Here is a 24,338-nt window from a genome sequence, read left to right as displayed (position 1 = left end):
GTTACACAATTTTAATTCAAGAATGACCAAGTTCTTTTTAAGCTTTATTCGTCGAGCTAACACTGATCCCAGACGCCCGGGCCAACAACGTGGTCCCGCCAGCAGTAACAAAGGACGACCAAACCTCTGACCCAAGCCAGGGTTCAATAAGCCGACAAAAGACGGACCTCCGGAGCTATTCCCTTTCAGAGAAAGCGACGGCTTTAAGCTGTCCTAACTGAGAACGCACGGAACAACCCGTCTGGGAGAAACGACATGCAGTAAGACCAAAACCCTGCATTTTGTGGTCAGTGATATCCAATAGTCTGTTATCTTTAGTCCTTAAAACTCATAGCTTGTGTTCATTTGCTGCCTGTGTGAATCGAATGCTCCCCACAATAGAATCCCATATTCTTATTGTTTAGCCATTGTTTATTTCTTTGAGGTATATGTAACCGCATTTTTATAGTCACCTTAGTAATAAATTTCACTGTAATCAAAGGAATTGTGTGTGTATTGCCTGTCTCCAAGTCCCTGCCACGAGAATTTACCCCTTCGATATGAGACTGACTGACTGATTTAAGATAATTGAGCGATTGTTAACTAACTGATCACTAGTGAATAATTGTCTAAATTATTAACCATACCCAGGGAATCCCAAGACCCTGGGCGAATGGAATCTCGGGTGGTGCCCCGCGAAACGAGAAGCTTTGTGAATTAATATTTTCTGAATATTAAAATTAATAATTTGGTATTAATTCTCATAAATTTATTAGATCAAAAGTAGTCATGCTACATGATCGTGTCTCGCCCCCTCTCTACGACAGCCGGCTCTTCGGCCCACTTTCAAGTGTGCAGAACAGCAATAAACACAGCAACAAGATCAACTCAAATGTGTATCCATCCAATATATTTGCATTTTTGTGTTTACAACATCGCTTTAGTTAACAAATGTCAAACACAGAGCAGCAAGAGTCAGTTGACAGTAGGCCTAGACAGGAAAAAGTTGCTGATATTTTAACTTTTTATTATTATCAACACATTACTTGACAAGACAACAACAAACAAAACAATGAATATACTCTACTAATTTAATGTATATGCCCCACAGCCTGAGAGCTTACACCTCTTTGCTATAAAACTCCATTATCGATAAATACGATAATGGAGTACGAATACGATTAAAAAACACTAAAGAGCCACATGGTTGCACTGAGAGACAGACTGCTTTATCACAATGAACAGCTAATGTAGTTAGTTGCCTATATTTTCATGTTGTGCCGGTGTCAATGTGCAAGCTCAGGGACGCTGTTCTTTCTTTTTGTTCGCTGTAGTGAAGGAATGTGACAGCCAATGCAACAGTATGGCTCTTTTATGTGTTTTTGATCATTTTTGGACAACAGTTGCTAATTGTTTAAGGAATAGCTATGCTATGGCTCCTAAGGGGGGGGGGGGTTAGTCCAGCAACTATTATTAAGACATGTACAGTAGTTAAATACTATGTTTTTCTCTTTTTACATTCCACATTAACACCAGCAACTAAAATATATGACAAATTATGGTCAAATGGCAAATCCACATCCATAAACCTTTACGAACGTTTGGTCTAAGGCAGACTTTCATGGTTTGGTGAAATGACTAAACCCGGTTTTGTCTAGTTTTTAACTTTGTTAAGACTATGTAAGATCAAATTTGCAGGTTTATGCTGGTTTATGACCCGAATTGTCTCTGAAAACCTTCATTCACATGTAATCTGATTTGGCCTCAGAGGACTAGATAAAACTATATATCCAAAAATATGTGAACACCTTTGAGATGAACTGGAACACCAACTGCAAGCCAGGCCTCATTGCCCAACATCACTGGCCTGCAAATTTCTGCAGACCGGGTCCAAAAGTCTGGTTGAAAGCCTGAAACCAGAAGAGTGGAAGCTGTTGCTGCAGTCATATTATGAGTAAAATGTTCAGGTTTCCACATACTTTTGCTTATATACAGTAAACTGCCTTGGAAAAATGGTGTGCTGCATTTGCTTTTCCCTGAATGTACTGTAAATGATGCCAATTCAATCAAGTTTTGTTTGTGCTAAATGCACTGAAAGTTAATAGCTTCTCAGTGGTACAGCGAACACATTTAAAAAGGACAGGTCACAGAGCTGGACAGTGTAGGACGAGACGTAAAGGACATAAAACCTGTCAGCCATACACAACTATAAGACCTTCATTACACAGGACATGATACTATATTTTACAGGACGGAAAGGACACTGCACAGTATAGGACACAAAAATGGTTTAACTCCCACCACACACATGAATACAGAGTCAGCTATCTGTCATCATATTTTACACACACACACTTACACACGTTCAGATGTGCACATACTCAAAGGCAGCATCCACATTGCTGCACTCACTTCTCTATTTCTGATAGACACATAAAAATAGACTCTCATTATCTCTCTCAAACTGCCACAGTTTCTTTCATACTCTTTGACACACACACAAATCTACACAAACACATAAACTTACTGTACTGTTTCAGAATTCTGGTCTCTGAAACCTGCAGCCAAAAAAAGTGTGAATGCATCCAAGCTGTCGCCATATCAGTCTCTGCAGATGTTTGATTGATGAGTGTATTCTTGTATGATACTGCTGTGTGTGTGTGTGTGTGTGTGTGTGTGTGTTGTCTGTCAATTTGTGAGGCTTGCTATGCTGGAAGGCTCCGATGACTTGGCTGCATAGCACCTCGAGGTGTCCAGCTGATGGGCTGGCAGGTGTGAGCCTTGATTGAATGTCCAAGAGCGCAGCACTGATTGTGAGGACATGAAGAGAGAACTTTATCGATTTCTACAAAGACCGCTCTCTCTTTTCCTATAAATGTTATGGCTCTTTTCGTCCTTGTCCATTAGTGTGTGTGTGTGTGCGCATATGAGTGCTCTGAATGGCAGGATAAAGGCCCTTTCATCTATGGAGTCAGCACCAAGCCTTCTTGACTACCTGTGTTTGATGTCAAGAGAAATGGGACGGCACATCTCAGAGAGTGTGTTATAATAAACTATCCTAAAAGCCTGAGGCTTTGAGTCAAAAGCACCATATCCATTCACTGAAAGGCAGGGAAATTCAGTTTTTGTCTCTCTGCAGCAGCATCTGTTGAGCTTTATATTGCTCCTCTATTCCCTGAGCAGTTTAACTGAACCAGTCAAAAAGCCAAAGATATGTAATTTCTTTTCCTTTTTTGCACATTTCTGTTTGTTTATTGACTGAATTAATCAGCTAACTGGATCTTTCCATCTGTCTTCCTTTCCAGAGGATACAGCGTTTGAGGCAGGTGTGCGGGTGCAGATCCACAGCCAGGCGGAGCCTCCGTTTGTTCACGAGCTGGGCTTTGGTGTGGCCCCCGGCTTTCAGACTTTTGTAGCCACGCAGGAGCAGAGGGTATGTGTCCCTGACTTCCACTGATACACACTTAATAGCTTTTTTTATCATTTGTCTTCCTTTTACTGTATTTCACTTCTAATCCGCATGTTCAGCTTATCGTACAGCGATAAAAATAAAGAAAACCTCTATGGCATTATGGGTTTGTGTGCATGCATGTGTGTAAGTTGATGCGTTTGTCAAGGCATGTGTGTCTCAGTACTTTCTGGACACTTGACTGGCCTCTGTGGTCTCTTGGTGATTGTTGACTGACAAATGATAACTCCCCCCCTGTCAGTGGCTTTGACCTTGCTGGTACAGAGGTGCTTCACTGGATCTGAGCCCCACTCAATCATAATAAAGCTTTGTCATACAAGATAGATCGATATTAAAGAGGTCATATTATGTTTTTTGGCTTTTCCCTCTCCTTTATTGAGTTATATATCTTTTTTGTGCGTGTAATGGGTTTGCAAAGTGAAAAAGCTCAACTTCACCACCTCCATGTGCCACCTCTCCTCATTCCCTGGATCCATAATTTCTGGATTCATAATTTCACAAGCAGTGAGGATGGGAAGCACCACATCCACCACCATTACTATCAACACCGAAGCCCCCCAAGGCTGTGTCCTACAACAATGACTGCCTTAGCCCCTCTCCCATTACAAAATACTTCCAATACTCTGATGACACAGCCATACTCGCCCACCTCTCTAACCCAGAATCAGTTACAGCATATCAACAATCCATTGCACCCAGTGGTGTAAAGACAGTCACCTCCTCTGTCACCAAGACAAAGGAACTCATCCTGGACACACGCCATAAACTTTCCACCCCTCACTGCCCCATCTCCATAAACAGCCAGCCAGTAGAAATTGTTGACAGCATCAGGTACCTTGGCATCACTATGGACAATAAACTGAGTTTTGATCACCACATCACAGACATCCACAGACGCTGTCAACAAAGACTTTTTGTCATACGAAAACTGAGGACTCTCTCTGTCAAACCACACCTACTGCTTCTCCTGTACCGTAGAATCATTGAACCCATCCTTTTGTACTTTGCTACTTCATCATGGTCTCTTCAACCGATAGGAATAAGTTTCTTAAAATCAGTAACACTTCCTCCAAAATAATAAGTCTTCCCACTCCCTACCTGCAAGCCCTCATTAATACTGCCACTGCTTGCAGGTCAACTACCATAGTTTGTGGGTAGAATTCATGTTGAAGATGCTCTTTGTACAGGCTGTGAAAACAAATTTCCTCCACTGAGGACAATAAAGAATGAATCTGAATTTGAATCTAAATCCAGAACACATGTAAAAATGCTCGCCAAGCGGCTAGTCAGGTACGCCCTCAAAAGAAAACACACTGAGCTGCAGCGTACACACAGTGACAAGATGTCCACCTGCTGCCTCCCCTCACCCCCAGCCTCCCTTCCAAACGTTAGATACCCTCCAGCAAGCGTAGAGGAAGGGGGGTGCGGAGGGTGCTGCAGCACCCCCTATTGACAGGGACGAACACAGCAAATTACTTTGCATTGTTACTATATGACAACATAAAATAAAGCAGCTCAGTGCTGAATTCAGAGGATGCTCGTTGATTATAGCCTAAAAATTTGATGTCAGCAGCACTGTTTTGTCACGATTATAGGAGCTAGGTTGGTGTGATGCGTGGAGACAGGACAGACAGAGGAAACTCTGCAGAGGAAACAGAATTCAACTTTTAGCTTCTGAAAAAATTTAGATGCACCAATGGAGCTCAGTATTGATCAGGAGGAGGGCTGCTGAACTCCAAACAGTTTCACTGTATGAACCTGGACTGTGTGTGAGACCTTTTGGATGTGGAGAAGAACACAAAATATTAATTAACGTTAGATTCTGACTGATCCTGTCCGCGTGTCGGGAGATTTAAATGCTGCTGTGCCCCGTGTGTAAATGCGCACGTCTCTCACGACGATTCACCCTTTTTCACCCACCCAGAAATTCATAAAACGTATCGTCCAAAACTCTGCCCGCAAACAGTGGTGCCCTTAGTTATTGTACACACAAGGTTTTCATGTGTTTCCCCAAGCGTGGAACTGTTTTTCAAGTTGAAATGAGGGTAGCGACCGTTAAATCAGCTGCGCCCACATGGCCTTCATTTAAGTTCATCGTGTTATCAATGGTTTTTATTTGAATTATTTAATTTATAATTACATAAATACATATAATAACAGAGGTCCGGATCTGGGGGACCTCATACAACCATGCTTGTAACCACTCTGTGTTGAAGGAAAGTCTGTAAGTGTGTGCCCACACACAGTTGTGTCATGCGTGCATTTCTGCTGTGCAGCACCCCTAAGCGAAAGTGTCTTCCCGAAAGTGTCTTGCCCTCCAGGCAGGCCGTGCGGGAACAAGTTGTTACTGTGATGTTCAGACAGTACAGTTACAAATTAATAACTTACCTCTCTGAAACTCTTGCTCCAGTCTGTTTCTAAGCTGGTTCAGGAACACGCAAAGCTGAACCGAAGCCTTGTTTACTGGCTTTTCAGGACCCGCCCTACTCTGCTTCTGGTCGGCTAGTAGTCCTTTACAAAGTACTGAGACAAAGTAGTGAGATGCATCACTCCATATTTACAACGGAGCGTTCTCCCCACAGGTGAATGAAAAGGAGTGAAAAGAGGTTGTGCAGTACGACCATGAAACCATGTAAACCTATTCTTGTACAACCCGTAAATGAAATTATTAACCTGAAAATAAGCATAATATGACCATTAAAGACGGTAGGTCTCACATATACTGTATATATGTATATGTGTGTGTGTATATATATATATATATATATATATATATATATATATATATATATATATATATATTTGAAGCTATTTGATGTAAATAACCTCTTTGTCACCAGATGCTCCTACTTCACAACTCCCATCTTCTCTTTTCCATCCTGCTGGCTTCACAGCTTCAGTGAGTGTTTCTACACTGAATGTCTTTATATTGTGATTCCTCCTCTCAACCGTTTCAATCAGGAATACATTTTACCAAGGTTATGAGTTCTGCCTTTCATTGTCAATGTTTTTGCCTCCATTTAGGTTTCTTTTGTCGGTTTCTCTTTTTCTGCCTCCAAGTTCCTCTTTTGAAAATGTACTGTCTGGCTCAACAGTTGAGCATACACATTTCTGGCCAGATAAATTCATTGCACATTTAATTTTAAAATGGGTTCTGTCTCTGGCTTATGAATACATTTCCTTTGGCAACCGCTGTATGTCCATGAGTATTTACACGTATGTGAAACTGCGATTGCGGATTTTTTGACCACTTGAGAGCAGCAGAAACAAGCTATGAAAACAAAACGTATTAAAACCTTTTAAACTAATATGGGGAACACGTTAGCAAACAGTTCACTATTTACTCATCTAGCAGATATGGAGCGACATTTGAATTACTTTGGTGTTGCATGTCTGGCCACTTAGCAAGTGAGTCCAATATTCCACCAAATATCTGGGTCTTTAGCCATTAAATGCTCAGCTATGTTCACCAGCTAGTTGCTAACTTTGTGTATCTACTGAAAAGACAAAGCAATGAGCTGAAAGTCGCTATAAAATGTTTGCAAAGATGTGGGATAATAATAAGATAATAATAATAAAGCAATAGGTTACAGATTAGGGACTTTAGGGACAGTTTCCAGGTTAATAGCACATGTAAACACATTTTTTCTAACTAACCTGGTTTCTCAAGAGCCTGCTAATGTACTTAAGGAGAGTGAATGAAATAGCATAACAAAGTAGATAACAAAGTAGTTCATCTTGAATTTTAGAAACTTTTCTTCAGCAAATATCAGTTGAAACCTCGCCTCACTACAGCACAGCTCAGCATGGTGCTGCGATACAGAGTCACCTCAGCGGTAGGCAGGAAGGGGAAGAGGAGATCTATCCAGAGATGGTTAGGCCTCCTGGGTAATGAGCCTCCAGGGTTTCTGTCTCTGCTCATCCATCAGCCCAGTTCTGACTAGCAGAATGAAGACAGGCCCTCCTCTGCCTACCTGCTGTGAAAACACTACCCTTCTCCACAAACGCGCACAGTGGGAAACACAAAAAAATTTAGCTCCAGCTAATTAATGCAGAACTGTGCTTTGTATCAGTCAATCAGAAAAACTCTCCCGCTGTGAGTAGTTCCCACCTGTCTCTTCAAGCTTTTTCTTCTGTGGAAACCCGGAGGGCACTTTCAAGTATGTCCAAAAACAATCCCGATAATGATGATTGGGTAGAGGATCTAGGGCGAAGATTTGGGATGGGGCCTTGTGGAGCATGTTAAAAAAAAAATGGTGATTAGTGGATCTTTATAATGGATACCAATCAGTCTGCCTGTGAAAATGACTTTGACAAAGGGTTTAAATGAACTCATTTTGGCTAATAATATTGGGTCTAGATCAAAGCTGCTCAATCAAGTGAGCTAAAGGCACAAAGTATACAGCCTATAATAAGAGCTGGATGAGTCCTCAGATGCAGACAGGCAATTTTAAATGTAAGCTCTTCAGACATAGAAATGGGTTTTGACTGGAGCTGAAAGGGCATGGTGACCCCTTGGTTGAGAAAGTCATTCTCTCCAAGGAAAAGAAAATCTCCATTATATCATTATTCCTTTGCTGCCTCTTGATTCATCCTCAGAGTCTTTGTATCTCAGTTTTGCTCTCTGCTGCCAAAAGAAAGAGAGAAAAAATCCACAGCAGAGGGCGCTTTTTGGAGAAATTTGACTTCCGTACTTCTGTACACCAATTTGATGTTCAGCTCAAACCAGCACTCTGCAGTTGCCTTTTCAGCTCTAAAACAGTGACCTCATTAAAACCCACCGTGTTCTCAAATCCAACTTTTTTAACAATGTCCCTTGCTGACCAAATTAATGTAAAGTAAAGTAAGTAAAGCCTAATTAAAGCATTGCTCTGGTATAACAGGGGAATGGAACACTGATTGATAACACAGTGAGTGGGGCACAGGCCTCAGCTCTTATTAGATAGACCATAATCAGGTCAGCAGGTCTCAACACAATGAAAAGTGATATTGAGCACCTTGGATTATCTGATTACAGAGAAATAATCAGATCTCAAATTAACCTCAGCTGACTCTAATTAGGCCAGAAGTGAAGATTAGCTGAGGTGTGAAGGTGATTTCAAAGGTTAAGGATTGCAGAGAAGCACCTTTCATAAGCCCCTTAATAAAATTAATAGCGAGATGTCGGTATTCATTGCTTGCACTTGCTGCTGGCATCAAAGAGGACATGTTTAATTACCACAGGAGACATCATTGCCCTGCCCAGAAATGGCTAGAGGCTTTTGAACGTTGAAATATTCAGCATGCTAGATTGCTGTTTGGATTGCGTTTGAATTTATTGTCCTAAGTGTCGGTGAAGTGAATGTATCTGCAGACCTAAAGCATCAAACTCCCTAGAAGCAGTGACACAACATCGCCTGATAGGAGGGGCAGGGTTTCAAATTTTGTCAGTACTAACAATCAAACTGTGGCCAAATTTCACCTGGCAGGATGTTGTGTTTTGCCTCATCCAAAAAAAACTGCTCTTTTGGCAGAGAAAGCGGCCCCACTTGGGATGCATTGTGATGACATGGAAGGGAACTGGGGAACGGAGGGTGGTGGGTGATGGATACCGAGTGCACAGCTAGAGCGCGCTGCCTGTGTTGTGGAGCAGATGGGTCTCCGCACTGCTCGGCCCGGTATCCCTCGTTCCTCATCTGCTATCCCAGTCTTCAGAGCCACAGGAACAGGAGGAGAACATTTGGAGTTTTTGTGCTCCCGTCACTGGGTGTTGTGGGATTTCTCCGACAGAGTCTGGCTATCTGTTGAATTGTTTTACTCATTGCTTGGTTTGTTGTGAGGCTCTTCTGCTTCTCTATACTGGCTGGGTTTCAAGGAATAAGAAACGGGTTTTGGAGAGCTGCTGTCAGGATCTGTCCACATTTTGGACTTAATACATGGATTTTCTCTGTACATTTGTGTGTGCATGATTGAAAAGTCTGAAAGTTTAAAAGTCCTTGTCTTGCTTGCTGTATGCAGTAACATCGGTTCTAACTTTTTCATGTGATGACAGGCTGGGAGATGTTATACATCTATAAAATAGGGCTACACAATGAATTGAAACATTATTGAAATTGCAATAAGGCCAAGTGCAATATGCAAATCACAGAAACTGTATTATAATGAAGCGCTGTAGTGCAATTGTTTTTTCTGTGAAAATGAAAATTGTGATATGAAAATGATCATTCCTATTGATCAAAAATAATTTAGCAGATCATAATGTTTGTCAAAACGTACACAATATGTGTTTTTTACCATATCATGCAGCCCTTCTATAAACTATAGGTGAGAATGGTGGGACAGGGGATTGTACATGCAGCCAGGGGCGTAGGACTTTGGGTGGAAAGGGGGACTGACTATACAGGCCCTCATGTGAGGAGGGCCCACAAAGATACTAGGGGTGGGGGAAAAAATCGATACAGCATAGTATCGCGATATTTTGCAAGGCAATATCGTATCGTAACACGAACGTCAAGTATCGATCTTTTATTATATAAATTGTACATGAGAAGTTTGTTTTTTGGCACTAATAAAATTGCTTTTTCAGTCCACTAGAAAAAGAATTTTCCTTTGGGGACACAATTTGAAGTTGGGGAAAAAGATAAAATATTGCAATAAACTGCAATATGTTTAAAATCGCAATAATATCATATCGTGACATAAGTATCGTGATAATATCGTATCGTGGGGCCTATGGTGATTCCCACCCCTAAAAGATACTAGAATGAATAGCTCTGGATGCAAGGAGAGGCCATAGAGAATGCCTATGTACAGGGTCCATAATTTTGTGTTTCAGCAGGCTGTTTAATCCTATTTTGTAGAGTTCTGTAGAGAGCACCATCAGACCTATAGTAAGGACTGCTGCTAGCCACAGTAACTAGGAAAATCACTGATCCATAATGGGCATGTGTCAATTTTAGCAAAAACTTTAAAATTAATTATTGTTTCATTGCTTTATCCATCCATCAATTTTCTGCCGCTTACTTGGGTCCAGATCACGTTAATTTATGATTATATTTATAGGTATTATTGTTATACACTGTAAAGCTGGGAAGGACTGAAATAAAGGTGACATAAATGTCAATAAAGTCATGTACTTAATAGATAATTGTAAGCCCTATTGTTCTCTATTGGTTTTCTGTCATTCTTTGACAGGTATGATGATGAAAAAGGTGTTAAATTACATTCTATGTGGTATTACAAAGATCTTAAATTTCGTTCAGTGAACACTGCAGGAATCCTAGTGTGTGCGTTTGACAGAAACTATCTCCTGACTAATCCCACATCTCCTTTCTCACCTGTAGCTGACCTATCTGCCTCCCCCGTGGGGAGAGTGCGAGTCAAAGGCTCTGGAGTCGGGCTTTTTCCAGGTCTACAGTGTAACTGCCTGCAGGATTGACTGCGAAACTCGCTACATCGTCGAGAACTGCAACTGCAGGATGGTGCACATGCCTGGTAAGCACCACCACACCTTTGGTGGTGTATTGACCGTGTGTTTATCCAAAGTTTTCAGCAATGTTGCAGTATTTTAATGCGCGGTTAAACTGCATTGAGAAGGCTCATATTGAAATGACATGTCAATAATGGATTAGGGGTTGGCATTAAAAAAAAGCCCTGGGATTATATATCTGGCACAAGAAAAGGCACTGCATCTCACATACTGTTTCTTGATTAACCTAATTGTTTTTGTACCTAAAGAGTTTTCCAAGAACTAAATGTTTTAACACTGCCATTGACTGAATCCCTGTGTTTCATTCACTGTTCCTAGGTGATGCTTCTTACTGCACACCTGAGCAGTACAAAGACTGTGCTGAGCCTGCCCTTGGTAAGTCTGCATAAACACACAACTCTCATGAACATAAGTCACAATGACACACACATACTGTATTTTATGGTTTACATATCGTTATTTGCCTCGGCAAGGATTAGGATTAATGTTTTTCCTGTTGATACAGAGCTTTAATGCTAAACATGCTTTAAAGATGAGCAACACCGGAGAGATTTTTAAGCTTGAGACGACTCAACTGAAGAGCAGCTACAGTATATCATCTTGAATGCCAAACCACTGTAGTAGGAAAAGAAAATTCAAGATTTGATGATAGCCGATGTCATACTGTCCGTCTTAGTCCTCATTAAAAAAGGAAATTGCACAGTCAAGGAATAACTCACGTAGCTTCTGAAAGCCGATAACTGGTGTGCTAATTAGGCTACAGCACTCTGAGTATATTATATATGGTGGAAAGTGAATGTGTCACTACTTAACTTTTTGATTTATCAAGAGAATGAGATTCATCTCAATATTTCTCCTCGTGTATGAAGGGCTCATCAAGAGCAGACAGGGACTGCAGTATTAGAGTTCAATTTAATGGACGGATAGTCAGATAGATAATGGGTCATATTTCCTGCATTGAGTGAAATTATACAGCCAGGTAAGAGGTTTTTGGCAGCCTTCATCCATCCGTTCAAGTTCAAGATTTTATATTAACTTTGTCAGTTTTATTAAATGTCGGCTGGTCCCGTTGTTTTAAGATATTGATCGGATTTACTTTGTTTTTACTTTTTATGAAACTGCCCTAATGTCTTAGTGTAATATTTTACCTTTTGCCATAACCGCACACTCGAGAAAGACTCATGAATGCCAGATTAAGTTTTCTTTGTGATTTGATCTAAATAAAATTCCTTGGAAAGTGCTTCTAAAGCAGCAGGATTATAAAGAGATGTTTAAAGAGATGTTTTTTCAAACTATGTTAAGGAGCACAAGAAAGGCTGGAGCCTATATCGCAGCAATGCATTTAAAAATTACATATTTTCCACAAAGGCACCAAAGCTTTCACTGTAAGGGCTTTTCTTCCAGACAAAAAGTCTGTAGAGAAAAACTGTTGACGATGTGTTCTGTGGTATATCTAGAGTAACAAGGACTGTTTTACAGATCTAGGGTCTGTGTGTCAATGTGTCAAGCGGACCCTATCAGCTCTAACTGTCCACTGTTCCCCTTAGGGTTAGTTCTCTTTTTTTGAAAATGTGTTTTTGCACATTAGGTTTTTCACCGGTCCATTTCCAAACAAAAATGGTGGACTCGTGAAGATCGCTAATACAAAATAAATTCCATTAACCTCTGTTGTATTGGGCTGCAGGCAGAAACCTTATGAACTGTCTGTTTGGCTAGATTGTATGAGGTGCGATTTTTTTGTAATTTGGGCGCACCTATCATTTCGCAACTTCATTAAAAAATTAAAGCCTACTTGATATGATTAAGTTAAGCCACTGTTAGCCATATTAATTCTAATATAATCACTATTTTTGATAAATAAAAGCCCATAGTCAGTAAAAACACAAATAATACATATTAATAAGCTCATTGAAAAGCAGACTAATGGTAATGCATCAACTGTTGGCCAGTCGGAGTTACAGCCACATTACAAGAGACTTTCTATCCTCCCACACGAGGACAATTATTTCTGGAAAGCCAGAAAGGTACCAAAAAACATAGCCATGGGCAACAAAACTTCCAGGCAATCAGCATCAAGAGTATTTACTGTAAATCACCAATGTGTCATTAGCATGCACTCAGAACCACACGTTGCACTGTGTGATTCAGCAGGAAGGCTTTGGTGCTTATTCCAGACAGCTCTTTTCCTCTCTCTTTCCTGTAATTGGCTTCATTTTGGAACAGTAAGGCTTTCACAATCCCAACACACACACACACACACTCAGCTTGGATCATTGAATGCAAATGAATTTTCATTTTAAACTCAGTGCCAGTTTGCTCTACCCACCAGAGAAGATTTCACACAGCAAAGTTTGATTGGGTTTTTCTCTCTCTATAACTGTGTCACTCAAGTTTTGGATACGGCCCTGAAAATATATTTTTTTGACAGGAGAAAGCTGCATCTGTTGTCTGTGAACAACTTGCTCATCAAGCCGTGTGCTTTTGAGGAAACGGAGACGGCTTGTAATTACACACTGAAGCAGAAAACACAATTATTTTGTTACAGCTGCCAAACTGAACATTCAACCTGCCAAAACTGTCCTCAATAAGTGGTTACCAGTATATCAGATGTCAGAAAGATATTATATCAGTTGGTATTAACAGCTAGTTATGCATTATAATTTAGAAAGATAAAGAAGTTATCAAAAAGATTTAGTCTTTTAGATTTAAATGTGTGTGAGAGGGTTGTGGACAAAGGTGAGAGGCATAGAGAAAGAAATCAATCATTTGAAAGCACGAGGCCTTGCTCCCTTGTATCCAATAACGTCTCATTTGAATAAAAATAAGAGACCACTGAGAAGCCATATTGAATTTCCTCTTGCAATTACGTGACTGTGTGGCCTCGCTGGCTATTAGTGCACCATGGGGGATAGCTGCCTCGTGCTCTGTGATCTGCGGGTCTGCCACAGGCTGCCACTGTGAGAAGTAAGCCTGATAATATTAACTTCTCCTTCCCATTCCGTTCAGAGGTTTAAAATCCGAAGAAGAGTTTTAAGTTCAAAGAAAGAAGTTTTAGGTAGATAGAGAGGACTCTGTAATCTCTGATGAAATTAAATGAGATCTATTCAAACTTTGCAATTTTAGAAATTCAGACTTCAGCTTAAGAAAGTGATTTGTGAGGAGTGTGAGCAGCCTCGGTGTCGGAGAAGCTTTTGATGGAGCTATATTTGAAAAGCTTGTGTCACTTAACATTACCATCACCGCGAGAGAGTTGGTGTTATGTAGGAGGCTGTGGGCTTAACATGAAATCATCCAGTGCATTTTAGTTTTTTTCTTTAAGTCAAACTACCAAAGCAGAGTCGTGAATAGTGTGGCATTTCTGCATCAGACTTTGTCTCTGCCAGGGTAAAGGCTGTTTCACAGTTGCTGCTCGAGGGTGTGTTTGTGTTTGGTGCTTTACATTCTCTCCTCTGTGACTTTGACAATGACATTGACTTATACTGTCGTTAGGGCTTTAACAGAGTAAACAGCCCCACGACTCAAGACGCTGTATAAATGGGGACGTGTGTGCAATTGTGTGTGTTATTCGTATGCCTGTGTTTGTAGGTATTAATGGTGTATGCGACCTCTGTTTTCAGTCAGTATAAGAAAAGAGTTGCTAGATGCATTTTAGATGCACAAAGTTGCAGAAGCTTCTGACTTCTACTTTAGTTTGAGCACAAGCTTTAAGGTTTATCAACAGTGAAAGAGCATCAACATACAGCTGACACTACAAAGATGTGGCTTATTAAAAGTAATTAGCTGTGCAGGTTATCGGAACTATTGCAGCAACTTAACATAATGCTATTTTAGATTTGTAACAGGGGCGATTTTAGACCATTTTTATGGGTGCTTCAGCAAATTTTGGAGGTCTTTCAATTACTTAACGTTAAAAATACTACAAGGTTTGATTGTTTTTCTAATAAATTGAATGGTTATTTAGTCTACAAAATGTCAGAAAATTGTATAAAATGCTTGGTGCACTTTCCCAGATTCTAAGGTGATGTCTTCAAATATCTTGTTTTGTCCCATTAACAGTACAGACCCATGATATATTAAAATCAAATCTTCATCTTTGAGAAGCTGGAATCAGTGAACACTCTGCATTTTGCTTGAAAAACTTGAAACTTTAACAAAAAATTAATAAGATATTGAAATTAAATTTTTCATAATTTCCTATTAATGGACAAAAATGACTAATTTATCATTTTTATAGAAATTAAAATGTGTTAAAAGCCTTATAGTGACCTTAACATATTGTAAATCATTTTCTCTAATTCCACTGTTTTATGTGGATGTAGATGTTTTTACTTTATACCTGCTGATCAAATTTGATCTTTTTTCATATTTTATACTTTTAATAACATTAACATGTTTTTTTATCAACAGTTTTCTCATAAGGTATTAGAATAATACCTTATTTGATTTGTGCAGGTGACTCTCCTCCTGGCATTTTTATTGCATTTTATTTAGGGCTGGGCACGTTAACGTGTTATTATCGAGTTAACACATTAATTAACGCCTTAATAGCTACACACTGCAGGTCTTAGGAACGTCCTTAAAATCGCAACATAGGCTCTTGGCCCCGTGGGGTTGCTCTTTGCTCAGGTGAACAACAGGAGACAAGCGCTCCGCAAGTAAACGGCAGGCGCTCTATGGATAGTAATCATGGCAACGGCTTCTCTGCACTACACAGCTGTAGCCTGTTTAACTTAAGTTAAAATTATAGGCTAACGTTACACAACTTTACCCGATAGACCTTCATCTGGTTTTGCGGGAATGATCTGCCATGTGAATTCCCTCCTGTTGATGTCCTATTTAGTAAACAGTAATGATGTTATGTTCGTGGCTCTGGACTCTAACTTGTTCCAACAAGCTATAAAAGGTAATGCCCTGGCAGTGTTAAATAGCTTTGGTTTTATATTTGATTTGATTACATTAATGTTTAAGTTGAGATTTACAAGAAATATTTTATTGCTACTGTGTAAAGGGAATACTGCTGGTAAAAAGCACCTTATTTGTTGAAGTGTTTGCAAACCACATGTTATTGCACTTTTGTGTATATACAGTAGGAGTACATTTAAATTAAAACTGTGCAATACACTACTTTAGAATTCATTATTCAATTTTGCGCATAACAATTAATCGCAAGAAAATCATGTGATTAATCGCGATTAAAATTTTAATCGTTGCCCAGCACTAATTTTATTATTAATCCAGGCTGAATGCCTTAGTCAGACTTTAACATTGTCAGCAGAGTATTCATAACCACATCAGGAACTTCATGCCCAAAATTTGGTAAAAACTCTGAGTATTTTCTGCATTTAAACTGGATGTCTCAGTATGTCTGGTAGTATGTCAGGAAAGTTTCACTTTGTATCTAAAAGACCATTTTCCCCTTGTGTTCATCATCCTCAACCCATCCTCCCACATTGCGTTCCATGAAGCTAAACTGTCTGCCGTGGAGAGCAGTAACTGCATGTGCAGGACACCGTGTAACATGACCCGCTACAACAAAGAGCTGTCCATGGTAAAAATCCCCAGCAAGACCTCGGCCCGCTACCTGCAGAAGAAGTTCAACAAGTCAGAGAAGTACATCACGTAAGTAGCCAGAGCTTCTTCTTATGTTGTTTGTTCTGTTCTGACCACCAGCAGGCAATGCAAGTGAAGTATACTGTATATATTTACTGGTCACAGAACTTTGCAACTGTGACCTGTAAATATATTAGCTCTTATTAACATTGTTATTCGTCTAAAGATACTGTGGGACTGCTTGTACTGTTAGGAAATAAAATTCCAATAGCATAGAATTAACATAAAAATAACTTTGAATGCATGTATTATAAATTGAAACATTACAGCATTTCTGAACTATGCCTATGAATTTAATTAATATGTTTTTGGGATTAGTCAATGTTTTAATTTTTCCTAAATGATAGTAGGTAGAAATGACCACAAAGTGATAACACAACAATTCTTAATATGTTTTGTCATGTGTTGTCAGCCATGAAATACCACCAAAAAAAACTAACTGATGGAGGGAAACTACCAGAAAATATTCACTTCCTGCAATCCCTCATGCTAATGATTACTCAGAAGGCTTAAGAACATTGCATGTGGATTAAAAACAAATCATTGGCGAGCACATTTCATGAATCAGATGTAGTTTGCTTATTTTTTCCGATTTTGTTTTGGCAAAGACAAAAAAGAAAAAGGAAAGGGTCATTTGTGAATGAGGCACAATGAGTGTAGCTGATTATTTTTGAGGGATTTTTACCAAATGCATTCATTGTTAACACACTACGGCAGACAGACACATTTACACCAACGCACATTTTAGTCTCCAATTTACCTGATGCAGAGGAAAGCATCCAGCATCCAGTGGAAACACATAAAGGGGAAAACTCACAACAGAGACACTCAAGTCAACAATAACCACTGAGCCTTTTTGCTGCCTAGATTGTTTCCTATAGTCCTTTAAATTAATGATTTAAAAAGCTGGAATCTCTGTCTAGTTATGCAGCCAGTGTGTTCTCCTCCCACACAGTGATTGTGTTTCCCTGTTTGCTCAGCTCTGCAAGAAATGGATGGACTGTTGCTGATTGTGCTGCATGCCAAGTTATCACCTGATGTGGGATTCATTAAGACAAGTACCCTGTTTTGCTTTTTGCAGAGACAACATCTTGGTGTTGGACGTGTTCTTTGAGGCTTTGAACTACGAGACCATCGAGCAAAAGAAAGCTTACGAGGTGGCAGGCTTGCTGGGTAGGTTTTAATCAAAGTTAATCTCATTTTCCAAACCTGGATCCAGTCTGCGTTAGCCACAACCATGCTACTTTTGAAATTATGACATGATTTATGGGAAATTTCCCACCCTGACTCATGGCAGCAGATTTAAATAAGATAATTAAAAGATGCCTGATTGGATGATCAACAACTTTACTGATAATGCTATTATAGGGAATGTGACAAGTCATCAGCAAAATGACTTGTCACTGAAATGTTGTGATTTAAAGTGGCAGTAAGCACATTTTTACAACTTTGGAGTTGTTGGGGATCAGTAAATGAACAGAGCAGCAATTACCCTCTCCACAATCTTTAACTGATTATAAAGAGGTCATTGAAGTTACTAATTTTTGTGTGTTGCTGTCACTTGTTTTAACATTGACCAGTTATCTGAGACAAGCTGAATAAAAATAGCCTAATGCGACTCTGGGAATGGGAATCTGGAATCCAGGTCAACTGAGATATTGTATGTGATTAAGTAAGACATGATACTCAATCGAGTTGTACTGACTCAAACTTGACAGGTGCAAACAAAGTGTTAGGTTTAACGTTGGTTTTGTTGCTGAAAGCTTAGGGCTTGGGACGGATTTTGTTTTATTTATTTTCAAATGTATTCAATTAAGAAATCTCCCTCTTTCTACAAAATGCCCACAGAAGAGGGAAAAAGCAAAAGTATAGCCAAGGCATTGCATTGGTCAAATAAAGCAGAAATATTGACTTGATTCTTGTTTGGGCATTACCAGTTGGGTTCAAATGAGTCAGGTTTTGAGGTCAGGACATTGGTAGGGGCTGGGTTTGGGCCTTTGCAGAACACTAACGAGCTGTTGTGATATCTGAAAGTAAAGGATGAAGTGGAGGCACCGTGACATTTCAAGAGTTTTTTGTTTTCATATATCAGGACACCATGGAGAGTTTCACTGTGCCTGTGCTAACCACAGGCCAACTAGGAAGCAATGTTCAAAATCCCATTAATTATCAGTTTAACCAATTTACCTGCAGTTTACTATATCTTGCACACTGATTCAGAACACTGGTTAGACAACTGACCACAATTATTTGAGATGTCATGTCATACAACTTTAACAGACTGACTTTGATCTGTTTTTTCTGTCTTTTTGTGTAACTTTTGCAGGTGATATTGGTGGTCAGATGGGTCTGTTCATTGGAGCCAGCATCCTCACCATCCTAGAGCTGTTTGACTATGCTTATGAGGTCAGTCCAAAGTTGCCTTTGAAAGGTTTTCACACTTTTATTCTCACATACAAGGTTGTAGGTTTGGTCTGAACATTGGTAGGGACCAACGGTGGATTTTTCATGTCATTACTACAAAGTCTGCTGCTCATCTACCACCCAACCTTGTTCCCCTCTTGTGTTGCTGTGAAGTTTCAAAGCGACAGAGACCCAGATTGTCACATAACCATAGTAACTCACTCTCACTCCTGCCTGCATGGTGCAGGAAGAGAGGGAGAGCCACTGACTGAGATTACTCTGAGCACTTTCCCCCTGATGTTCTGAATAACTCCCTAGATCTGTCGCTAATCACTTTTTTGGAAATAAAGTCGCTGAAAGGGACAATTCAGTAGTTGCTGGATATTGGTTGGGACGTGTCCCTATTGTACCTACTTAATTCTTCGCCTTTGCTACATACTATACAACTAATTACAGTTTCACAATTTTTGTTGGTGCAATTAACTTTGATAGCTTTTGGTTTTTTCAGTGAACAGCGAGAACACTGACCATGAAAGCTGACAACAGAAACAATGTCACTTATACAAAAAGCAGATAGGAACTAGACTTACTTAGCTGGCTGAGATAAAGGATTGTGTGATGGTACGTTTCCATTAACTTTGCGCTATTGTGCGCAACCCTCTTTAGAGCTTCTCATGCTGCTTTCAGCTGCACAAGGTTTGGATCTGGAAACACATTTTAATGGCCATGATGGAGTAATGAGGATAAGAAAGCAGTTCATGCAGAAATGATTGTGATGGTGTAGTGTGTTGCCACATTTTCCACCAGATTACTTTTTTTACTTTGACGCCAAATGTTCCTGTACAGTCTGTAATTACAGGAGAGCTAATGGAGGTCTTCTATAACAGACTGAATTTGAAGTCTCTTTGACTTATTTCCCAATCTGCAGGTGGTTAAAGACAGACTACTGGATTTACTGAGCAGAGAGGATGAGGAAGAGAGTCATGGAGAGGATGTGGTAAGAGCAGCCTTCAACCTTTCATTTGTCAATCTTCTTTACAGATTGCTCTGTGTATATGGAGTGTATAGATTCAGTGTAATTTTACTCACTCTGATCATGCATATCCAACCTTGCCCTTTCTCTACTCCTCTGCGCAAGCATGTAGAAAGAGCACCCTTGCAAATCTAAGCCTGTGTTCAGACCGATAGTCGCATGCCAATTTGGCAGAAAAAACTCTGCTCTTTGAAGGAGCACTCAAAGAATCCGAGCAGCAACAAGGACTGCTGGGAGCAACTAATCCCCCCTTAACAAACACGTGCATGAACATCAAATCTTAGTTGAATCAACAATGCCAAAATCTGCAGTATAGGGAGAAGGATAGAGTGGTGGAGGGAGCTGCAGCAGCTAACAGCATTTGCATGACAGTGCCTATAGAGTAATCAGTGAGAAGTGTCAGGTTGTGATGGTCACTATTGACACTTGAAAGAATATTACTGCACATTATTAGTCATCTGTTAGGCAAGCAGCAGTGAATAAACCACTGATGACGAAGCATGAATGAAGCTGCTGCCAATTCAGTGGCAGTACCCCGCTGATAACGATCCTGCATTTTTGAATCATGTCACATTGAGCTCAACTTTAATGAATTTTGACACACACATTTAATTTATTGACCAATTTTATACAACATGCTGTGTCTGAGAATTAACTGCTTTATTAGAGTCATGAGGGTCAAATTCAAAGGATTGCACGGTTTTTGCAGCCGCTAAACCTGCTCACATAAAACAAAAAGAAACCGTGTAATTGTCAAAGCACCAACAAAGGGTGAAATGCACCCCTAACTGCACTTCCAAGCAAATAGTGTCTCTGTGCTCCAATGTTATTTGCACATATTTAAATTAGATAATATGCATACAATTGACACGAAATTGGCCCCTTTCTATGCAAACAAGCCTCACTGCAAAAAAAGTCCAATTCACAAACACCAGTGCTAATAGCCACGTGCAGTTAGCGTGAATTATTATTAGAGAATTATTAGCGTCTTCAGAGAGTTGGTGGTAGCTGAAGCATATTTATAAGGAGTGTCACACCTAGACCTTCGAGTGATAATGGCAGTGGTAATTGTAGCCAGGTGAAGCAATAGCCCAACACAGTACACCATATGCGCACACACAGTACAATACCTGATATAGACCACAAGGTAATGAAACTGGAAAACAACATAAACTACTGCTGAGAGAAGCGAATGGTTACGCACAGTAATTGTCTAGCCCAGAGCAGAGTAGGAGAGAAAACGGCTCTCTATGAGCTGGAGTGCACATGTAAAGAATCCCAAACAACAGTCACTCTGACAAAACACTCTGTACTGAGTGAGGCATAGAAAAACGAAAAACATCCCATAATTATGGGTGTTAATATATAATTAGAATAGTTATAATTAGAATGTCTTCTCTTTCAAATCAAAAATTTTAAGGTACGACCGGAAAGGTTTGCTCTTGCAGCCACATATATTAGGTTTTTTGACTCAAATGTTGTTTAACCATGTCATGTGATATATAATTTAAGTATACTTTAAGAACAAATGCTACTGGGACCACTACAGAAAATCGCAAATGAACTCTTTACAGTTGCAAAAAAGGGCAAATTGCACTCAGCTGAAAATCTTTATGGCTGTGTTTGCGCTTAGTGCAATATCTTTTGTGATTTGGACCTTGAGACAGGGCAGATAGCGGTTGAAAGTGATGAGCAACTCATGGTGCCGTAAGTGGCCTCATTCCTTGAGTAAAATGCGTTAACTTACTGTCCTGTTACCGCCCAAGCTACCATGGCTGAGTAGTTCTAGCATGTTACGGCCAAACTAGCAATCGGCTCCATAAGTAGTCACCAAGTCATCAGAAACACAGATTTCAAAAGAATGCCGAAAATGTGCTTTTCCTCTCTGACCTAGCACTAAGACTCTTTTGATCTTTTTTTCCCAGAGTTCCTGTGACCCCGTGGCAAACCACTCGGAGTCCATCAGCCACACTGTGACAGTCCCCCTGCAGACAACACTGGGCACCCTGGAGGAGATTGCCTGCTGAGGCCCTCCCCTGTTCCCCTCAGAGCCACACACATCCAGAGGCTGCCTCCACTGGGTGGCACTACATCCTCTGTTAGGGCATCCTGTAGGACCGTAACAGTGGAGGGGAGGAGACAAAGACAAGTTGGTCTAAAAACAGCACTGCGCACTGTCACACCGCCCTGTCTGAGGCACTAATGGGGATTAAAGCGCTGTCGGCTGGACTTATCGGCCCTCTCTGTCACCCTCTACGTAGTGGGAGGGCGGGCTCCACTTTGCCAGACCTGCAGGGGGGTCTGAGTCTCCACATACATGTACACAGAAAATCAGAGACTAGGTGTGGCAACTACCCATAAAGGGGGCCTGTCCCTGTGCAACATATCTATGTAACAAACACATTCATATGTCGGTCACTGCCAAATGAACTGTACAAAATTGGTTTTGAACTGTCCAAACTGCATGTGTCAATCTATTTTGCTCTTTTTGCTGATGCATACGCTGGGCTACAGTGTTGCTTTACTGTACATGTGTGCCATTTGTCTCTCTATCTGCAGGACAGGCCTGTGGCAAGGGCCCAGTAAGATATTGAACTTCGAATGTACAGATTGAACATATGGTTGTTCATGAATCATTGTTCAGATATGACCAATCCTTTGAAAATCTATTCTAATGAGCGATATATCATTTCTTAGATAAATATCCTGAAAGGAGTTGGTGATCTATGAGTGTTACTGAGAGGAAAAAAACACCTGAACATTTGCTTTGTTTACTGAAAACGGAGTGTAATCCGAACATTTTACATATTTTTTTCACTGTCAGTTTCAGTTAAATCAGTTTACTAGAAGGCATGTTTGCTATGTGACTCCTGGGGTGCTAAGCTGTTCTCTACAGACATCTTTAAAGGGATGTCATACTCGTACTGTTAATTTATGTGAATAAATGACTGGCTTCTGGCTGCTGCACCTCACCACAACACCCAGCTAAGTGAGGTAGAATTTGAATTTATTTGCCTGCCAGACAGCAAGCCATTTACAAAACGCTGCAGAAAATGAATATGCCCTCGGTGTTGTTAAACTATTGTTTCACTAAGAGAATGTCAGGTTGATATTTTGGACAGCTATCACCACTTTATCAATGATGGCATCATTTTGTCCTTCACCAAGAAAATCCCCGTTCTTGATTATTAAAATAACTACAAAAGCACCTTGAAGAGGGTTCAGCCAAGATGGGGTTATTTGTTGTTTTTTCAGGATACAGGGTCTGCTGTGTTATGGTGTAAATATCTGTGTTTTTTTTCCTTATAGAAACGGGTACCACGCAGACATGCCTGAAGCAGATCTAATTTAAAAGATCTTTGGTAAAACATCAACTCCAGTTCCAGACGTGACTACTTATTTTTTTGTCAAAATGTTACTCTGCAGCTCTCAGTAGGTAAGAATGTTATATAACAGGGAGTAGCATTTTGGGGTAGTTGAATGTCATGCTAAAAATGAAGGGCACACTTTGCTATGAGCACCAGGCATCCGTTCCAATGCAGGTTCAGCTGAACCTTCAGTGTCCTCAGAAACAGTTAACATATAAATGGCTTTACACCAAAAGCTTGTGTGAGACCATGTGGAAGATTTAGTGTATCTAAGTTTTCTATAGTTCATGATCATCCTAGCATGATCTCTGTCATGATGGTAATGTATATTACAGGTAGGAATGAATTCAAGTGCTTTGTGAGACTGTTTGAATTATGATTTCCCATCTGTGGCTCAACCTGCTGTCTCTGTGTACTATCTCATGTTGTGGCTTCAGACGAACACAATCCTCAGCCGACCTGAAGGAGTGTGAGACAAACTTGTTTCGCTTCTCTTGGTGGCAATGACACTGGCTGTTTCTTCTCTCTACTTTGGCTTCAATTGTTAAGCAGGACAGCGTTTTCTCATTTTGTGATGCAGCATACAGTGTGTGTTTTTAATGTGAAACAATTAAATTAAACAGTTGTTTTGCAGTGGTGGCGTCCTGTTGTAACAAGGCTAAGCAAGACAAGTTAGTTGTATTGCACCTTTCAACAACAATGCAATTTAAACTGCTTTAAATAACACATGATATAAAAGAAACACAAGACAATATAACTAGACTAAGAGTCTACAGCCATACTAGCAGCAACAGCAATCCACCCAGTAGTAGTTGAAATATATCAGTTTGGACTGACAGACATAAGCTAATACTGAACAAAACAGAATACACAGAAAAGTAAAAAGTTACAGTGCAGAGGTTTAAGCCTGTTAACAAGAACCAAGAGTTGGAGCAGTTTTTCTGTGAGCTTGCCTTGCAGTCGTCCTCAGTCGATGTGCCATTTCTTGGGCGGTTTAGACAGTGAACT

General features: G+C 40.1%; 1 protein-coding gene across 3 annotated transcripts in view; it reads left to right on the top strand.

Moving 5' to 3' along the window:
* Nucleotides 1–23,963, top strand: part of asic2 (acid-sensing (proton-gated) ion channel 2) — a 363,461-nt gene extending 339,498 nt beyond the window's left edge. For all 3 annotated transcript variants that reach the window (XM_046035432.1, XM_046035440.1, XM_046035423.1), the window contains 8 exons: nt 3,285–3,412; nt 10,771–10,921; nt 11,235–11,291; nt 16,382–16,535; nt 17,608–17,699; nt 18,853–18,932; nt 19,858–19,926; nt 21,888–23,963. In XM_046035432.1, coding sequence (XP_045891388.1) covers nt 3,285–3,412; nt 10,771–10,921; nt 11,235–11,291; nt 16,382–16,535; nt 17,608–17,699; nt 18,853–18,932; nt 19,858–19,926; nt 21,888–21,989 — 833 coding nt within the window. In that variant the 3' untranslated portion in view covers nt 21,990–23,963. The remainder of the gene's footprint in view (nt 1–3,284; nt 3,413–10,770; nt 10,922–11,234; nt 11,292–16,381; nt 16,536–17,607; nt 17,700–18,852; nt 18,933–19,857; nt 19,927–21,887) is intronic.
* Nucleotides 23,964–24,338: the final 375 nt, after the last annotated feature.

This window comes from Micropterus dolomieu, linkage group LG02, assembly GCF_021292245.1.
Source record: "Micropterus dolomieu isolate WLL.071019.BEF.003 ecotype Adirondacks linkage group LG02, ASM2129224v1, whole genome shotgun sequence".
NCBI lineage: Eukaryota > Metazoa > Chordata > Actinopteri > Centrarchiformes > Centrarchidae > Micropterus > Micropterus dolomieu.
The sequence above is the reverse complement of the archived record's forward strand: the minus strand, read 5'-3'. Positions and strand labels throughout refer to the sequence as shown.